A 17,175-nucleotide genomic window follows, 5' to 3' on the forward strand; every position below is an offset into this window, starting at 1 on the left:
GTTGCTTCCAATTTGAAAAAAGAAGGTTATTATTGCAACCATACACAGCACACCTAGTACTCAGCATTTTGTTCTTCACCTAACATAAAAATATAGCTTTAAATATTTAATGACTTATATTTAAATCATCTTACCTTATAAAAACTTAGTCAAATAAAACAATTACAGAAATATTAAAATAAATCACTTCGTTAATCACAAAATTGGACGAATATTAAAAGCGAAAACTAAACACGTGCACACCCTGCTCTATGTAAACAGAGAGGTCAGGTCTCTACATGACGTCACTAACTTGCCATTCCTGGCTAACATTGTAGAATAGGGATCTGGCTATCCGTGTAGTATATTGTCCTTGAACTCTTGTAGTTAGAATATTTTATATTAAATACAGCGGACAGAGCTGTTTTTTGCTTATTCGTTACTATAGTCCGTGCGGCGAAAGAGTAGACACCGGTCGGTCCCAGTTGGATGAAAGAAGACCCGTGGGAATTGACGCGTGGATCTCGTCTTTTTTGGCATTTTTTTGTATATTTCTAAAACGTTCTTACACCATCTTTATCACAAAAAATTTGTAAAAAAATAAAACAAAAATATATTACTTTAAATTCTGTTATTCGCGCGCCTTCTTAGGTCCTTTCCTGCCACGTCCTACTCGGGCCGACTCCCGTGCCGATTATAGTTTAGGAATACCGATAGTCCTATGTGAGACGTATACCTACGTATTTCTGATTCGTTACGAGACGAGTGTACAGCAACGGCTTTTAACCTAACAAAAGTCTCGAACCTCCAGATGTGACGAGCTTCCGCGACTCTGCTGGAGAAAAATCTTTTTTTCTCTAATTGAACCTTTAAATAATTTCTTCCGTATTATTTTTTGAGATAACTTCGGAATAAAAATATACGGTCCCGTTGGAAATATTGCTCGGCTTGTGCCGGTTGGAAATTTTTTAATCGTTTAAATGGAAACGACTAATTTTTCGACTTCCGATCCAAATGAGTTGTTGCAAATAAGTGGAAACAATGTTCTTTTCGCTAATGCAATTACAGTAAGAAAACTAAGCCTTATTTAGAAAACAATATTTTATTCAATCACAGATACGGCGCTAGTAGTTGTAGAGTGCTACAATGTTATAGATATTCTGTAAAATATAAATAGATGTACAACAACGTTATGCAATGAGAAACTGTTAATTAATTAATATTGAATTTACAAATCATTTTTTAAAATATTTGAAATTTTGAGATTACATTTATTTATGAAATCCATTTATGGAGACAAGCTTTCTTCATAGAAGAAATTACATTTAGATATTATGTATCCAGAATATTTTGTAATCGTCGTCTTTTAGATAATAGTTCGAGCGCAAACTTATTTCAAACTACTGTAATGCTTGTAAACTCAAAAATAATACTAAGGCACACTTTCATTTCATTTCAATCCCATATTCCTGGTCACCTGTAATTAAATTTATAAATACAATTATATAATATGACTAATGAAATAATAATTCGATAGACTTTGATGAATGATTACTAACTATAAATTTAATTATCTATAAGTAGTAGCATTATCTATTTATTGTGCGAAGAGTTAGTCGATTAAATCCTTTTTGAGGATTACGGACCTTATAATTATCGTGACGAGAAATAATAATAATTATGGTGTTATGTAATATCGCAATTACTGTATTTCTTGTCGCGATAAATACGGTATTACGTAATATGTAACAGTCGACCCCCTATAACGCGGGTTCATATAGTTCGGATTCCTATATGACGGCGAAAAAATTGCGACAGTGTTCGTACAAACACGCTAAAAAAACTCGTATAATTCGGTAAAACGTCATCGCCGACTCGTGTCGCGACGGTTTGTACAATATCCGCTATTGGTCTAGATTCGACCAATAGCGGATATTGTACAAACCGTCGAGTTTAAACGAGCGGCGGACCTACTAAAAACCATTTATTATTTAACGTCCATAAAAATTATATTAATGATGTCTCCAAAGTTCAGCAAATTTTTCGTAAAAAAAAAAAATTATCGGGAAGCACGCGAGCGCCATTCGATGACAAGCTCCACGACGAAAACGAGCTTAAGCAATGGCGTCGTCGAACGGTGCGCGCTCGGTAAGTAATCCTACAATTTTTTTCTTTATAGCATAATTTATACGGATTATTCCCAAAAAATTATACATGTTTTGGAAATGTTGAGCCGAATTAGTCTAGAATCGGTTAATTTTATGGAAGAAAACCTTTCGAACAGCCGTAGTCCCTAAACTGCACACGTGCCGGGCTGTGATTGGCTCGTGTATTTAAGGACTCTTGGAACATGAAAGGCNTTAAAATAAATCACTTCGTTAATCACAAAATTGGACGAATATTAAAAGCGAAAACTAAACACGTGCACACCCTGCTCTATGTAAACAGAGAGGTCAGGTCTCTACATGACGTCACTAACTTGCCATTCCTGGCTAACATTGTAGAATAGGGATCTGGCTATCCGTGTAGTATATTGTCCTTGAACTCTTGTAGTTAGAATATTTTATATTAAATACAGCGGACAGAGCTGTTTTTTGCTTATTCGTTACTATAGTCCGTGCGGCGAAAGAGTAGACACCGGTCGGTCCCAGTTGGATGAAAGAAGACCCGTGGGAATTGACGCGTGGATCTCGTCTTTTTTGGCATTTTTTTGTATATTTCTAAAACGTTCTTACACCATCTTTATCACAAAAAATTTGTAAAAAAATAAAACAAAAATATATTACTTTAAATTCTGTTATTCGCGCGCCTTCTTAGGTCCTTTCCTGCCACGTCCTACTCGGGCCGACTCCCGTGCCGATTATAGTTTAGGAATACCGATAGTCCTATGTGAGACGTATACCTACGTATTTCTGATTCGTTACGAGACGAGTGTACAGCAACGGCTTTTAACCTAACAAAAGTCTCGAACCTCCAGATGTGACGAGCTTCCGCGACTCTGCTGGAGAAAAATCTTTTTTTCTCTAATTGAACCTTTAAATAATTTCTTCCGTATTATTTTTTGAGATAACTTCGGAATAAAAATATACGGTCCCGTTGGAAATATTGCTCGGCTTGTGCCGGTTGGAAATTTTTTAATCGTTTAAATGGAAACGACTAATTTTTCGACTTCCGATCCAAATGAGTTGTTGCAAATAAGTGGAAACAATGTTCTTTTCGCTAATGCAATTACAGTAAGAAAACTAAGCCTTATTTAGAAAACAATATTTTATTCAATCACAGATACGGCGCTAGTAGTTGTAGAGTGCTACAATGTTATAGATATTCTGTAAAATATAAATAGATGTACAACAACGTTATGCAATGAGAAACTGTTAATTAATTAATATTGAATTTACAAATCATTTTTTAAAATATTTGAAATTTTGAGATTACATTTATTTATGAAATCCATTTATGGAGACAAGCTTTCTTCATAGAAGAAATTACATTTAGATATTATGTATCCAGAATATTTTGTAATCGTCGTCTTTTAGATAATAGTTCGAGCGCAAACTTATTTCAAACTACTGTAATGCTTGTAAACTCAAAAATAATACTAAGGCACACTTTCATTTCATTTCAATCCCATATTCCTGGTCACCTGTAATTAAATTTATAAATACAATTATATAATATGACTAATGAAATAATAATTCGATAGACTTTGATGAATGATTACTAACTATAAATTTAATTATCTATAAGTAGTAGCATTATCTATTTATTGTGCGAAGAGTTAGTCGATTAAATCCTTTTTGAGGATTACGGACCTTATAATTATCGTGACGAGAAATAATAATAATTATGGTGTTATGTAATATCGCAATTACTGTATTTCTTGTCGCGATAAATACGGTATTACGTAATATGTAACAGTCGACCCCCTATAACGCGGGTTCATATAGTTCGGATTCCTATATGACGGCGAAAAAATTGCGACAGTGTTCGTACAAACACGCTAAAAAAACTCGTATAATTCGGTAAAACGTCATCGCCGACTCGTGTCGCGACGGTTTGTACAATATCCGCTATTGGTCTAGATTCGACCAATAGTGGATATTGTACAAACCGTCGAGTTTAAACGAGCGGCGGACCTACTAAAAACCATTTATTATTTAACGTCCATAAAAATTATATTAATGATGTCTCCAAAGTTCAGCAAATTTTTCGTAAAAAAAAAAAATTATCGGGAAGCACGCGAGCGCCATTCGATGACAAGCTCCACGACGAAAACGAGCTTAAGCAATGGCGTCGTCGAACGGTGCGCGCTCGGTAAGTAATCCTACAATTTTTTTCTTTATAGCATAATTTATACGGATTATTCCCAAAAAATTATACATGTTTTGGAAATGTTGAGCCGAATTAGTCTAGAATCGGTTAATTTTATGGAAGAAAACCTTTCGAACAGCCGTAGTCCCTAAACTGCACACGTGCCGGGCTGTGATTGGCTCGTGTATTTAAGGACTCTTGGAACATGAATTTCATAAAAAAACGGAACGTATCTACCGTGTTATAGGGGGGGTCGATTGTATGTCCTTAATGTTTGAAGCTTAACTGACAAAGCTTGATTAGCATTAGGTAAATGCAGTAATGTTATTTTGTGTAGTTCGTATTAAAAGAAATTTAATCTAATGTTGCGAGTTAATTTAATTTCTAATACGCAGCGACGTGGTAGAGGGGTGGCTTATTGCCAAAGGGAACCCTGGATTGAATCTGAATGAGTAAAAAAAAACCTGGAATTTTTCGGAGGTGGTTCGTTCCGGTATGTTGGGCCCCGTCTTGCACCCGTCCCGCTGTGGGCCTAACTGAACCCGTAATACCCTTGCTAAAACAGGCCCTCTTAGTGCCCACAGAGCAGAGAGTTAAAAAATAAATAAATAAAAACATAGTAACATGTAGGTTCTTCACAAATGTGATAAATTTATTTCATAAAACTAAGAAAGTTATTGTGTATTATCTGTTTTACTATAGAAATTTACAAAATATAATAATTTTTCAAAGTTTTATCTTGTAACAGAATTATAAACAGTTGCTTAAATAAAAGTTTACACAACTTGTTACTGGATTAAAAAAAAAAACTTTTGTTTTAAGCAAAATAAATAGAATCATGTGTGGTGTCATCTGTTAAGACTTTTTATATTTTTAAATACTATACAATAACTCAAAATTTAATACAAAATTTATCCTACCCTCAAAACTTAATTTTGAGGGTAGGGATAAATTTTATTAAAAAATGTAAAGGTTAATAATGAATAAAATCTTCATTAATTCTTACTCTCTCGAGATATGACACGACACCCCTTTATCTCCTCACTCTTTCTACCTTTAACCCCCAAAATTTAATAGCATCAATGCCTCTCATCATATACAAGCTACTGTGCCAAATTTCGTTTCTTAATCTTTACCCCGCCCTGAGATATTAAACAAAACAGATGCCAATACATACATGGCAAAAAACTCCATGGATATGTGTTTTTTTTTTTTTTTTACTTTTTTGGATTCAGGAGGTCTCAAAATGTGGAGATTTGCAAAAACCTCAGAGGGTCAAATTTGACATGATACCAATACTTTCCCTCATTATGTATACATAACATCCGGGAAGGTAAAATTTTGTGCATATTATGATTCAAATGCACGGAAAACTGATTTAGACCAGAACATTTATATTTTGCTATTAATAATAATATATATGACAACTTTTAAATTAGCTATTTCACCAAATTCTTTTATTGAATTCTAATATATTCCATATTATAACTGGAAAAGTTGAGTTTGTTATCTATTTAAGGCCATTCTTGTAAGACTAACTAGCTACTTAATAAAAATAACATATTGGTAAAATAGCTCATGGTTAAAAATGATTTTATATTATCAAACATCAATAAAAAGCTATTACTGGTTTTTTCAAGTTTGAAAATAGTAGAGCAGCAATGAAACTTTCTATTGGTTTTTATAGATTACCATTGTATTTTTAACAGGATAGCCTTTAAATTTTGATAATTTCTGATAAAATCAATCAATCAAAAATTTAATATAAATTAAAATTACAAAAATACTGTATAAACATGCTAACAGTAAACAAAAAAACTATCAAATGATATATTTTAATGTGATTTTTTTTAAGGTAATAAAAATTACAAAAATATATACAGATTATTTTAATTTAGATAAATATAGATTTTAATACTTGTTCGTAAATGGTCCAAGCAGTTGCCGACATTAACGACCTGCGAACGATACGAGGAACTATTCCTTTGAAAAATCCAGAAAGTCCGTATTCCTATAATAATAAAATTTTTTATTTATATGGAGGTATAACAAGATATAAATCATTTGGATTATTATTATTATTTTTATTTTTTTTTTAATTAAAGAAACATCTATTCAGATTTAACATCTTCATTTTTTTTCCTAATAACTTCAGAAGTCATTATAAAAATGGAAGATAACAAAACTTTATACTCAATAATTAGAAAGAATTATCACAAGTAGATTTTTTTTGTTTTACAACCAAAACGTGTTTAAAATGAAGTCTGTAAGGACTTTTAAAAGCTTTTCAGATGGAAAAAAAATAAGCTATCTACTTGATGAATGTGATAATTATTTCAATATATCTGTGATTTGATATTTCAAATTATAAAAACTGCTTCACTGTGATACTGTACAAACAACAAAATATTTATATTACAAATCTATATATAACATAATATAAGAAAATAAAAATATATAACAAAATTTATGTATTTTGAAATGTTTTATATATTTTTAGAAACTTACTATTAATAATTAGTTTTTATAAATGAATTTAATTATAATATGTAAATTTTTAAACTCTAAGCAATGAATTACCTGATAAATAAAAATTATTGCTGACTTTAAGCGTCCAAATTTTTTTGGATATAATTGCATTTGTGTTTTGATTACATCTGGAGGTTGAGTAACAAAAGAAGCTAACAATCCTGCTGCAAGTCCACATCCAAAATCAGCTGGAGCTTTACTCGATCCTTCTTTCCAATCTAAAAAAATCCATTGCAATTCTATTTATTACAGTAAATTTTAAAATCTATTTTTTACAAAATCAGACACGGAATGTGTTAACTAGCAATTAGTACAGCCTCTAAAGGAAAGCATTTACAATGAGTTGATTATAAATAATTTTAATATCACAGAATTTTCTTTTTGAAATATTTCAGTTTTTTTTTTTTTAAACAATTAACTTACATTAAAAATAACTGAATACGTAAAGAATATTTTCACATTGTAGAAGTCAAGTTACAAATATTTAATACTTTAAGAAATAATTAAACATTAATACAAACATAACATAAAACAGAAAAATTTACAAAACTATTAGAAGTAAAGCTTTAAAATTGAATAAACAATGGGTTAAATTCAGTTATTTTCTCTACTAAATCTAAATACCGTATACTTCAGACCTGATATAACACAAATTTCTGGATTCAAAATATCAGCCCACGCTGAGTGAATGTGCTTTCTATTCTATACTTTCACAAAAACCTTTGTAACTCCAGTGATACTTGCTTTATACATCAGCGAACGTTTTCAACCCCATCCAGGTCTTCATCAGGCTATGTTTATGAGGAATTTGAATGCGTATGGAACAGAACATTAAAATGAACTTTAAGCGATTCAAAATTTCGAAAAACAAACTTAAGAATAAACACGGAACGTTGCGCACGCGTAACCACTCATTTGCGAAACAGCAAACACAACCAAAAATAGGAAATTCAACAAATCAGTTACGGGGTGGTTTCCCTCATAACAAAACTTCCACGCACCCGATATCCCGACTGCATCCCTGGAATTAATGCACGTGCCGCGTAAACCTGCTTTATATATTTCAAGAGTCTCCACGGCTCTCAGTTGATCCATACAATGAGAGATCCTGATCATACGGGCACTTTGTAAGTCAGCCATGATTCCCGGTTCCGTGGCAACCGTTGATAGGGCGGTGGTGTGTTTTTTATTGTCAATATTGTATTTATGCTCCCGAAGCCGTTTGTGAAGGGAGTGTTTGGTTGATCCCACATAAACCAAATGGTTGTTAAATCTGTCATCCCACATAGGGACGGTATATACCCCCGGTGCGTGTTTCAAGTCAATTGCATCTTTTCCGTTGCGAAGCAAGTTGTAAATAGATTCTAGGCCTACTGTACGCTATCTTAGTCTTGGTGATGGATGAGATTTCCCTGTATATTTTATCCAGATGGTGGTTGTACACTACGATTTTTCTTGCACATTTATTATCCAAAAACTCCCGAAGGGAATTGGTATTGTCCCGTGTGTTTGCCTGCATGTAAGCACGAGCAATGTTATATATTAAGTTTATTATGTTAAGTCTTATTATACCCATGCTGTGTGGCCATTTCCTGAACTTGCCTTAGCTCAGCCATGGTGCCTTCATAGCTAGAATGATGCGTGAAAGCCGTCTTAGTTAATGCCCGAAAAGCCGCAATCTTGTATGAGTACGGATCCTCCGAATTAGCTGGGATGAAGAGAGGTACATAGGACTTTTTGTAATAGACCTTGTATGCTTTCTATTCAACATATTTTGACAAAAATAAAGGCATACCAGAAATTATTCAATACATACAGTAGGTGGGTAATAAATTAATTATTACAAACAATTAATTATACACTCTTTTATACTTCATTTTAATACATATATGATGTCATATAAAAGTAAATAACTTTAATATTAAATGAATAAGTTAATTACAGTGCATGGTAGTAAAAACAATTATTGTTTGACACAAACATTTTATGAAGCTGCTGAAACTACCAAACTGAAAACAATAGCATCTTTAAATATGAATTTTATAATCACTATTATGTATGTTATAAACATCATTATTAATTATTTACTTCTGTGCTTAAGTTATGAGTTATAATTTAGTATGAGTTGTTTTATTCATTAAATGCCAAAACTTTCTTATATTATAATTGGGATAATTAATTGATTTAATAATTAGGAAGCTTTAACCATTGGTAAGCATGTTGTATCTGTTGGAAATTAATGATCAGTATATTTTCGTGTCTTAAAACTTACATGAAGAACAGAATTCAAACTGCAACTTTTTTTTGGTTGAATGTCATTTAGAAGGCCCATGGACTCCAAGTATACTTGACTGACAGAGCAATTAATAGCTACTGTTATGTTTAAATTAACATCTTACCATCAAATTAGATACTATATTATATTAATTATTTACATGATAGAAATAATTCATTGTTTTCCTACTATTTTTATTTTATTGTCTCCTGATAGATTTAACTCAAATTTTTTCAGTTACCAAAAGAAGTTATTATTTAAATATTATCTTAAAAATATTTTTCTTTCACAATAAAATATTCAAGTTATTACCTTTGGGAATTAATGTTTTTGTCTGCGTATAAAACATAAGATATATTCCAGAGAATGGCGCATCACGAAAGAGAGTTGGAATTAAACCACTGAATAAACCTAAAAAAACAAAATTAATTATTTAATAATAGTTATAATACATATAAATTAAATTTTATCTAATGAACTCTCTCTTGATATAACTTAGAAGTATTTTTTACATTTCTATATTGATCAAATAATGCTACTGAATAAATATTAAAAATATCAGCTAATGTTTATCCATTTTTTCAACATATTATATCATAAAAATATAAGAAACTTGACACCAAACTGTTCATTAAACAAAATGCTTGATTTAAATTACCAAAAATTGTTTAATATGAAATATTTTTGGCCTTATTTCAGGCCCCCATCATTGTGTGTGTGTATAAAGTGAATAATAATAATAACAAAACAGGACATTTGCAAAATTAGAATTTTTTTTTAAATTTACAAAATAGAATTAAAAATAGAACACATTTGAATTTTCAAAATGAAAAGTTGCTTAATACAATAAAAATAATGATAAAATAAAACAGGGATGCTAAAAATAACAGATAAGTTGTAGATATACCCAATTAGAATTATAGAAAAAAATAAATAATTAAAAATTAAAGATTTTAATAATAATTTAAAGTTTATTAATTAGCTTGCTACATAAAGAAAATCTGAATGAATGTAATAAGAAAGCCTAGGATGTAAGCATCATATTAATTAATAATATCAAAGTATTTGAAATGTATAGGCATATTTGTTCTAGAAATAAATTCAATATATTGTTAATATATTAAATCTAACATTGATATTGTATAACATCAATAACCAAAATTATTTAAACTCTATAAAAAAGAATGCTGCGCATTTTTCCTTCCAAATCATAATTAAATTTTCTCAAATGACTCATGATTGTAACACACTAAAATGATAACATCAACTAGAGTAGACTCTCCAGTAACCAGAGCTCAAGCAACAGGCAAAAAAAAATCAAATAAATAGTACTATTATAGAAAATTAAAATCAATTTCTAGTAAAAATGTAAGTTTAAACTTGGCACACCATACTGTGAATAAGTGCATGCATTGCACACCAACATTTCTCTCTCAATCCATTTATTGACTGCCATTTAAGTAAAATTGCACACTGCATTTGCAAAGCTAATTTTATAATAAAACTATGTTACATTAAGTTAAGTTTGTCTTCATTTGTCTTAGTTTGCTTTTAATTACTGTATTTCAATAATAATAATAATCTAGTTAATACAAAGTTTATGATACAGTATGGATTAGAGCAGGGGTGGCCAACAGTTTTTGCCACGGGCCAAATTGGAAAGAAAACTTTTTTCACGGGTCAAACCAGAGGCTGCCCTAGGAATTTTGAGGTGGTGCGAGATCTCATTGTGGTGTCACCTTGTAGAGACTAAATTGTAGATAGAGATTACAGATACAGTATAATCAGCATTCTACACTGTGCTGAAGACATTTGCAATGGAGGGTTAACTCTAAACGCACAGTTAGTTGTTGACCTTTTTTTTTTTAGACGTTAGAATTTTTCACCGATCTATTCTGACTTGAGTAGCTAATATTGAAAGATTAATCGCGGGTCACATAAATTCATTAGACGGGCCGTATGTTGGCCATGCCTGGATTAGAGTATTGGTTAGAAATATTTTTAATAGAAAATCCCAAGCAACCAGACACTATTTATCTGTCATCTACCAATCTCCATGGTTCTGGTTAACTGAGTCTACCATATAAAAAAATGGCAAAGGTGTTACACATTTCCTGGATAATTATAGTTGTTGTTATATTTCATTATAATTACAGCAAAGATTCTTTGTTCAAATTATTAGTTTTTATTCATTCTTATGATCAGAAATACAGCATTTTTATTTGTAATCTTTATTTTTTTTTTAACATTTAATGTAATCTTTAAACATTTTTGCTCTATAATGCATTCAATAATCTTAGGATGAATGAAAAAGACATCTTTTACAATGTTATTTGTAAATGAATTTTTTAGATTTCATGAATAAATTATTTACTGCTGCTATTTCTTTTCAGCATTAGAATACTAAGTCCTATTTTCATTTGTAAAATTTGTATTTCGTGAAACATTCATATTCTGTTGTGTGTTATAGCAGAATATCAATGCATTTCTATTTCATATATCAGTGTTGTCTACACATATCTCATATTATTTTATACTATAAAGATGACACAGAATTACTTAGCCAAATCAAAGATGTCAACTTTTTCCAAGCTAATAATTATACAGTTAAGTGAATTAAACACTAAGTAATATATCCTGAAATAGGCACAATGCAATGTCATATGCAAAAGTTTCTATAATTTATTTGCCTGGATAAAATAGTAAATTAGTAACACAATTAATTTAGAATTTTCTTACTGGGGTTAAGAAATCTCATGCTATTTATTAACATTACACATGGTACAATAAATTTAATTATCAGTAATGTTCAAAATACAACTATTTAATTCATAGTTAAACATACAATCTGGCTCATAGATGTTTAGTTTTTAGTAAATTTTGCCTTTGCTTTTTTTATTTTTGCACTGTGATAGTTCTTTGATAAAAAAAATAATCATCATCATCATCATTTTTTTAATTCTTGCTGATTATGAAATGCATTTTAACTATTTATTAATATAATTATATGTGGGAACCCAATTGTATAGCAAAAATATCTAAGGCTGTTGCAAAATGTATTAAATGGCAAAACCAATTGCTTTCACTTTGTAAATTTGTTTTCAATTAGATTTAAAAATAGAAAATAAAGAAGTAAATGCATTACTTTTTGATTATTAAACAAATCTAGGTACAATTTTGAAATGCATGCCCATAATATACCTAAATCATTTAATTGTAATTAAAAATGTAAGAAAATAATGATTAAATAAAAATACTTAATTCACAAACAGAATGCTTAGTTTAGATACAAATTTTATTCTGTAAACCTTATCTTCTGTTATCCAACATTCATTTAATCATACGAAAAGAGCACTCCATATCACAAGCATAGAAATCAAGTTTTGCATCATTTTTAAGTCTACCAATTCTTTCTTCAGAAAGATAATGCCCAATTTCTCATAACTTCAAACAGTCAGCATTTTTTGCCAGAATGCACTGTTTTATTCTTTGACCTTTTGCTTTTTATTAGTTTGTAACCAACTAGTTTCTGATTTGATTCTTCAATCTTTAGTCCTTGGATTTCCAACTTGGAAATGAGCTGTGAAAGCAGAAATTTGAATTAACAAAGGTTAAGTCTGTTGTCAGACAAGTATTTTTGAGACATTTCTATGCTTTTCAGTTGGATTCAACCTCCACGTGGTCAAAAGAGAGCATAACTTACCTTTTCAAAATTTGTTGCATGAAATTTTACCACATCCAACCATATACCTCAACAGATCAGAACAGGATCAGGTGTCAAAGGCAGGTCTGGCAGCATTTCCTTCACACACTATGACATTTGCAGGAAAACTCTTCACAGAACTGATGTACTTATTCACACTGGGACATTGGGATCTAATTTTCTCACACACATGCAGGCTATAAGCTAAGCAAGTCAAGAATATAAGGTTTAAATACAGAAACACAATCCTGTATCAGCTTTTACCATAGCTAGGACTGCATCTGTTAACAGCAGGATGACTATACCATACTGAATTCCACCCACCCATAGGAAGCCTAAGCAATATGCTGAAATAAAAGAAATAAAAGAAATATGGCAAAATATGCCAAAACATACACACTAAAGTCCATTTATAGAATTCCTTCACCCCTTGTTACCTATTACACAACAAAGAATATACACGTTGTGTACAAAGTTTGGATCAGTAAATTTTATATTAAAAAAATATAATTGGAAAATTGCATCTGGTGAATTTATTTTTCTTGTTAATTGTTGCTAATGTTTCTTGTTAATTGCTTATTTACCAAAGGGCATGTATTCAATGGCTAATGTTGAACTAAACAGGACTTAATTCTGTTCTCCAGTATTGAAACATATAGAGATGTTCTTAGTCCACAATTCTGAAATGATGTGAAGTTTGAAAATAAAAACAAAATTAACATCTCAAAAAATATAAATATAAATTACTTAATTGAAGCACTACAGAAAAAAAGAGATAGAAGGAGAATAAAGATTTTTTTGCTAATCAGTCATCTTTAAAGTATCATGAAAGAGAATGGCTGCTTAGTAGAAAAATCTTTGCTCTTTCCTTGATTCTTGGGCTTTTAGTTTAAAATTTTTTCAGTCCTCTTTTTTTTTTTAAATAATAAATTTACAAAAATGTGTATTTTTATCCCTTGTAGCTTGTGTTTGAGCAGTTTTAGCCAAAAGAGGTCATACTGACTGACCTCTTGTTTAAAAAATTCTTCAAAAAGTTCATCATAAAATCGATCCCAATCAGACATATTAGAACATTTTAGAAATCTTAAACCTTTTAATGAATTTATGTTCAGGTACTGTACAGGACTGCCCTAAGAAGACAGGCACTGTACACAGGCACCAGAGGGGACATTGAAAGACATTCCTAATTAAGTCTCTAATTTGAATTATGAAATGATAAAAAATGGAACAAAACATTACATCGAAACAGCTTCAATAATCCAAGTCCTGATGCGTGCATTATGTATTTATATGGATTTATAATATTGCACAATCGAGATGTGTGAAGTGGTCCTGGTGCCAAGTTTCTTGTCAATCAAGGAATAAACTGTTATTAATAATATATAACAACATTTCTTTGAATTTGGATTCTACATACATCACATCCAAACTCAATTCAAAGGAGTTTTGATGGTTATAAAAATATAGGAATTTACAATATATTTGCACTACTTCTTATTCATAATTTGGGTGCAAAATGTAGAACTCGCATGCAAATCAAAGATATTCTATGGCAGTATTGTTCAGATATGTATATATAAGTAAGTTATGTGATGGCTCAAGCCACATTACAATTATAATTATTTTTTACTTTAACAAGAAATTTCTAAATTAGTATTGTTTTATACTTCCGTGTTCTATAGCTTACTTAACAATTACATACTTAGCATTATGACTTAGGGCCCAAGTTCGGGGCCATAACTCAGTCCTATTAGCCTTTTATCAGATCCAGTACGGGCAGGAGCATAATGCTTTTCTATGATATGCCCCTGCAACATGATTTATTTGATATTTTGCATAAATTTCTATGTCAATGAATTGTATACATAACAATGGCAACTGGTTGAAAAATTATTTTTCAAATGTTTGAAGACAACTGTTTAGCTGAAAACATACAAATTTTTTCCTCTCTAGTTTATGATTATAAATAGCTCTTGCATTTCTATGTAAATGACCTCTCTGCCTTTAAATTAATATCACAAATCTAACTTCATTAAATATTTTTTTCTTCAAATAGGAAGAAAAAAAATATCTAAAAATTTTATTGCATAAATAGCACAATTACTTAATGTTACTTGACCTTTTTTTCATTTTGCATTTTTCTAACACATTTTATGGCATATTTAAATATATCCAAACAATTTTCAGTTGTCTTTTAAGAGTATTTACAATTGTAAAAGCTGTATTACCATTTCAGTTATTTCAACATTAAAACATATTATTTTTATTTTCTAGTTATTTTTCTTGTTTTATTCTCCATTAACTCCAAAGATTCACTGTAAATTTAGAAATTGAAACTTTTCAAATATATTAACAATATTAACATCATACAAATTGATGTTACTCTATCTCTACATATTAGATTTCCTTCTGATTTGATACTTCCTTAATGTTCAGCACTTAGAAAATTACTTTCATTGCTTTGAAAACATTTCTAGTTATAGTGAAAATTTGCACATACTAGGGTTGCCATAAGTTCAAAACCAGAAAATGGGACATTGTATGTAAGTGAGGTAGCACTCAGTGGAGTGTTATAGTGTGACTACTTACCATGTTGTTTGTTTTATTTTTACACCTAATGTCTTTCTTTTCGTTCTTTGTTCCTTCGTTTTCAAGAACATTGTTTACTTTTGTTCTTTCATCAGTCAACAAGGAGGGGCCATTCTTGGAACCATCAGGAACAATGAAAAGGGAAGTCACATGGGAAGTGGCGAGAAAAGTTGCAGGCACTTTTCACCTGACCATCAGAAGAAGAGAATGTACTTTCTCTCAAGCCGAGAAAAGGACTTGGGGTGCTAGGAGCAGAGTCAAACAAGAAGAGTTGGCAGGTGATCCAAACATATTCCACAGATTGTTTGATAAACTCTTGTGATGAGTAGAAAGAAAAAGGAAAGTATCAAAGCGTATTGCACCTAAAGAAAGAACTTTTTATGAAGACTTCCCGGAGGACCCCTTCTTCATCAAAAAGGAATATTATTCAATCGCAAAGAAAAAATACCCCAGATATTTCTATCCTTATTCTATCCTATCTTCTTTGCATGTCTTATTTCATATCTTTGTCTTCTAGTTTTTAAGATAGTTTTACCATAGCCTTAGTTTATGATTATTGTAACTTTTAAATGGAAATTACTTTTGTACTTTTGTGATGCAAACAAAGATTTTTGGGAGGAAACAAGCACAGGTTGCTGACTATAATCAGAATCTTAAAAAAGAAAAAAATCCTGTAAGTATGTGCTCAAAAAATAAATTTCTGTTTCATTTTGTTTATATACCAGACGTTCTTGTTGGTGACTTGTCTGAAATTTTTGATCCAACCTTTGTTGGCAAATTACATTCACATACAAAACGCACAATAGCTTCACAGGGCCCAGGCAAATTTAAATTAGGGGGCCCCTTGTACAGTGTCAACTTAACATATTTTTTTCAGGAAAATTTGTTGGAGAAAATTCTTATAAAAAATTGGTTGCCAACTTTGTTAGGAGGGGCCCCAGGCAATTGCCCTTTTTGCCTGTAAGAAAACATGCCACAGATAGCACTGTGGTAAAATTTGATGGATACTCAGCAGCTACTCTGGAAAATAAGTGAATAGTTCTTATAAAACTAATTTTATTGAATGTATTGTATATGTTATAATAGTATGGGGTACATCTTATAATTTAAAAACATGTAATATTTTACAAAATAGTATTTTATGAATTATTCTAAAAAATGTCCCTATAATTCTGAAAAATCTTTTTATGAAAAAGAACATATCAATACTATAGAATTATTGTGTACAAAAAGATTAACACTGTTTTATTAATACATAATTACATGGATAAGAAAATAAATCACTTTTTAACAATACTTAATAGATATATAAAATGTCAGTTATAGCAGTCATAATAAGACAGATTTACTGTGGGAAAAAGATCTGTTTTTTTCACTTCTGTAAAGCTCTAGATCAGGGGTGTCCAACCTTTTCGTTTCTCTGGGCCACATTGGAAGAAGTCATGGAGTTTTGGGCCACAAGTATATTTAAGTATTAACATGTCTAGATTATAGTAATAAGTATTAAAAGTTCACCACAAAAAAAAATATTTTTAAAAATTACTTTTTACAGACACTTTCAATTTTTACTTAGAAATAGATAAATTCATTTATTATAAAGGAGACAAACAAAAATTTATTTGAAAAACACAAATATTTGTTTTATTTGGGTCTCTAATTAATAAAAAACGACGAAACACCATTTTAATTAAAGTGCATTTTTATTCAACTAATATATTTATAAATAATATGTAGCCCAAAAAGTAGCCAATGCGCCAACTGATATTTTTTACATCAAACTAATAAAAGG

General features: G+C 30.5%; 1 protein-coding gene and 1 long non-coding RNA gene across 5 annotated transcripts in view; both read right to left on the reverse strand.

The window, feature by feature from the left end:
• Positions 1–1,065: 1,065 nt before the first annotated feature.
• LOC111638669 lies at positions 1,066–1,792 on the reverse strand. Its single transcript, XR_002758913.1, has 2 exons — positions 1,249–1,792; positions 1,066–1,139 (listed from the first exon to the last, which is right to left on the reverse strand). It is a non-coding gene; the product is annotated as an uncharacterized LOC111638669 (long non-coding RNA).
• A 1,439-nt stretch (positions 1,793–3,231) lies between these two features.
• LOC111638766 (solute carrier family 25 member 38-A-like) overlaps positions 3,232–17,175 on the reverse strand; it is a 29,297-nt gene continuing 15,353 nt past the window's right edge. For 3 of the 4 annotated variants that reach the window (XM_023384524.1, XM_023384532.1, XM_023384539.1), the window contains 4 exons: positions 9,407–9,505; positions 6,871–7,037; positions 6,209–6,301; positions 3,384–3,622 (listed from right to left, as the gene is read on the reverse strand). In XM_023384524.1, the coding sequence (XP_023240292.1) occupies positions 3,596–3,622; positions 6,209–6,301; positions 6,871–7,037; positions 9,407–9,505 (386 nt within the window). In that variant the 3' untranslated portion in view covers positions 3,384–3,595. Of the gene's footprint in view, positions 3,306–3,383; positions 3,623–6,208; positions 6,302–6,870; positions 7,038–9,406; positions 9,506–17,175 lie in introns of those variants that run through there. The other variant, XR_002758944.1, reaches the window with a different exon arrangement.

The sequence above is a fragment of the Centruroides sculpturatus genome, unplaced genomic scaffold (genome assembly GCF_000671375.1).
Source record: "Centruroides sculpturatus isolate CEXI.00-Female unplaced genomic scaffold, Cexi_2.0 scaffold90, whole genome shotgun sequence".
NCBI classification, from domain to species: domain Eukaryota; kingdom Metazoa; phylum Arthropoda; class Arachnida; order Scorpiones; family Buthidae; genus Centruroides; species Centruroides sculpturatus.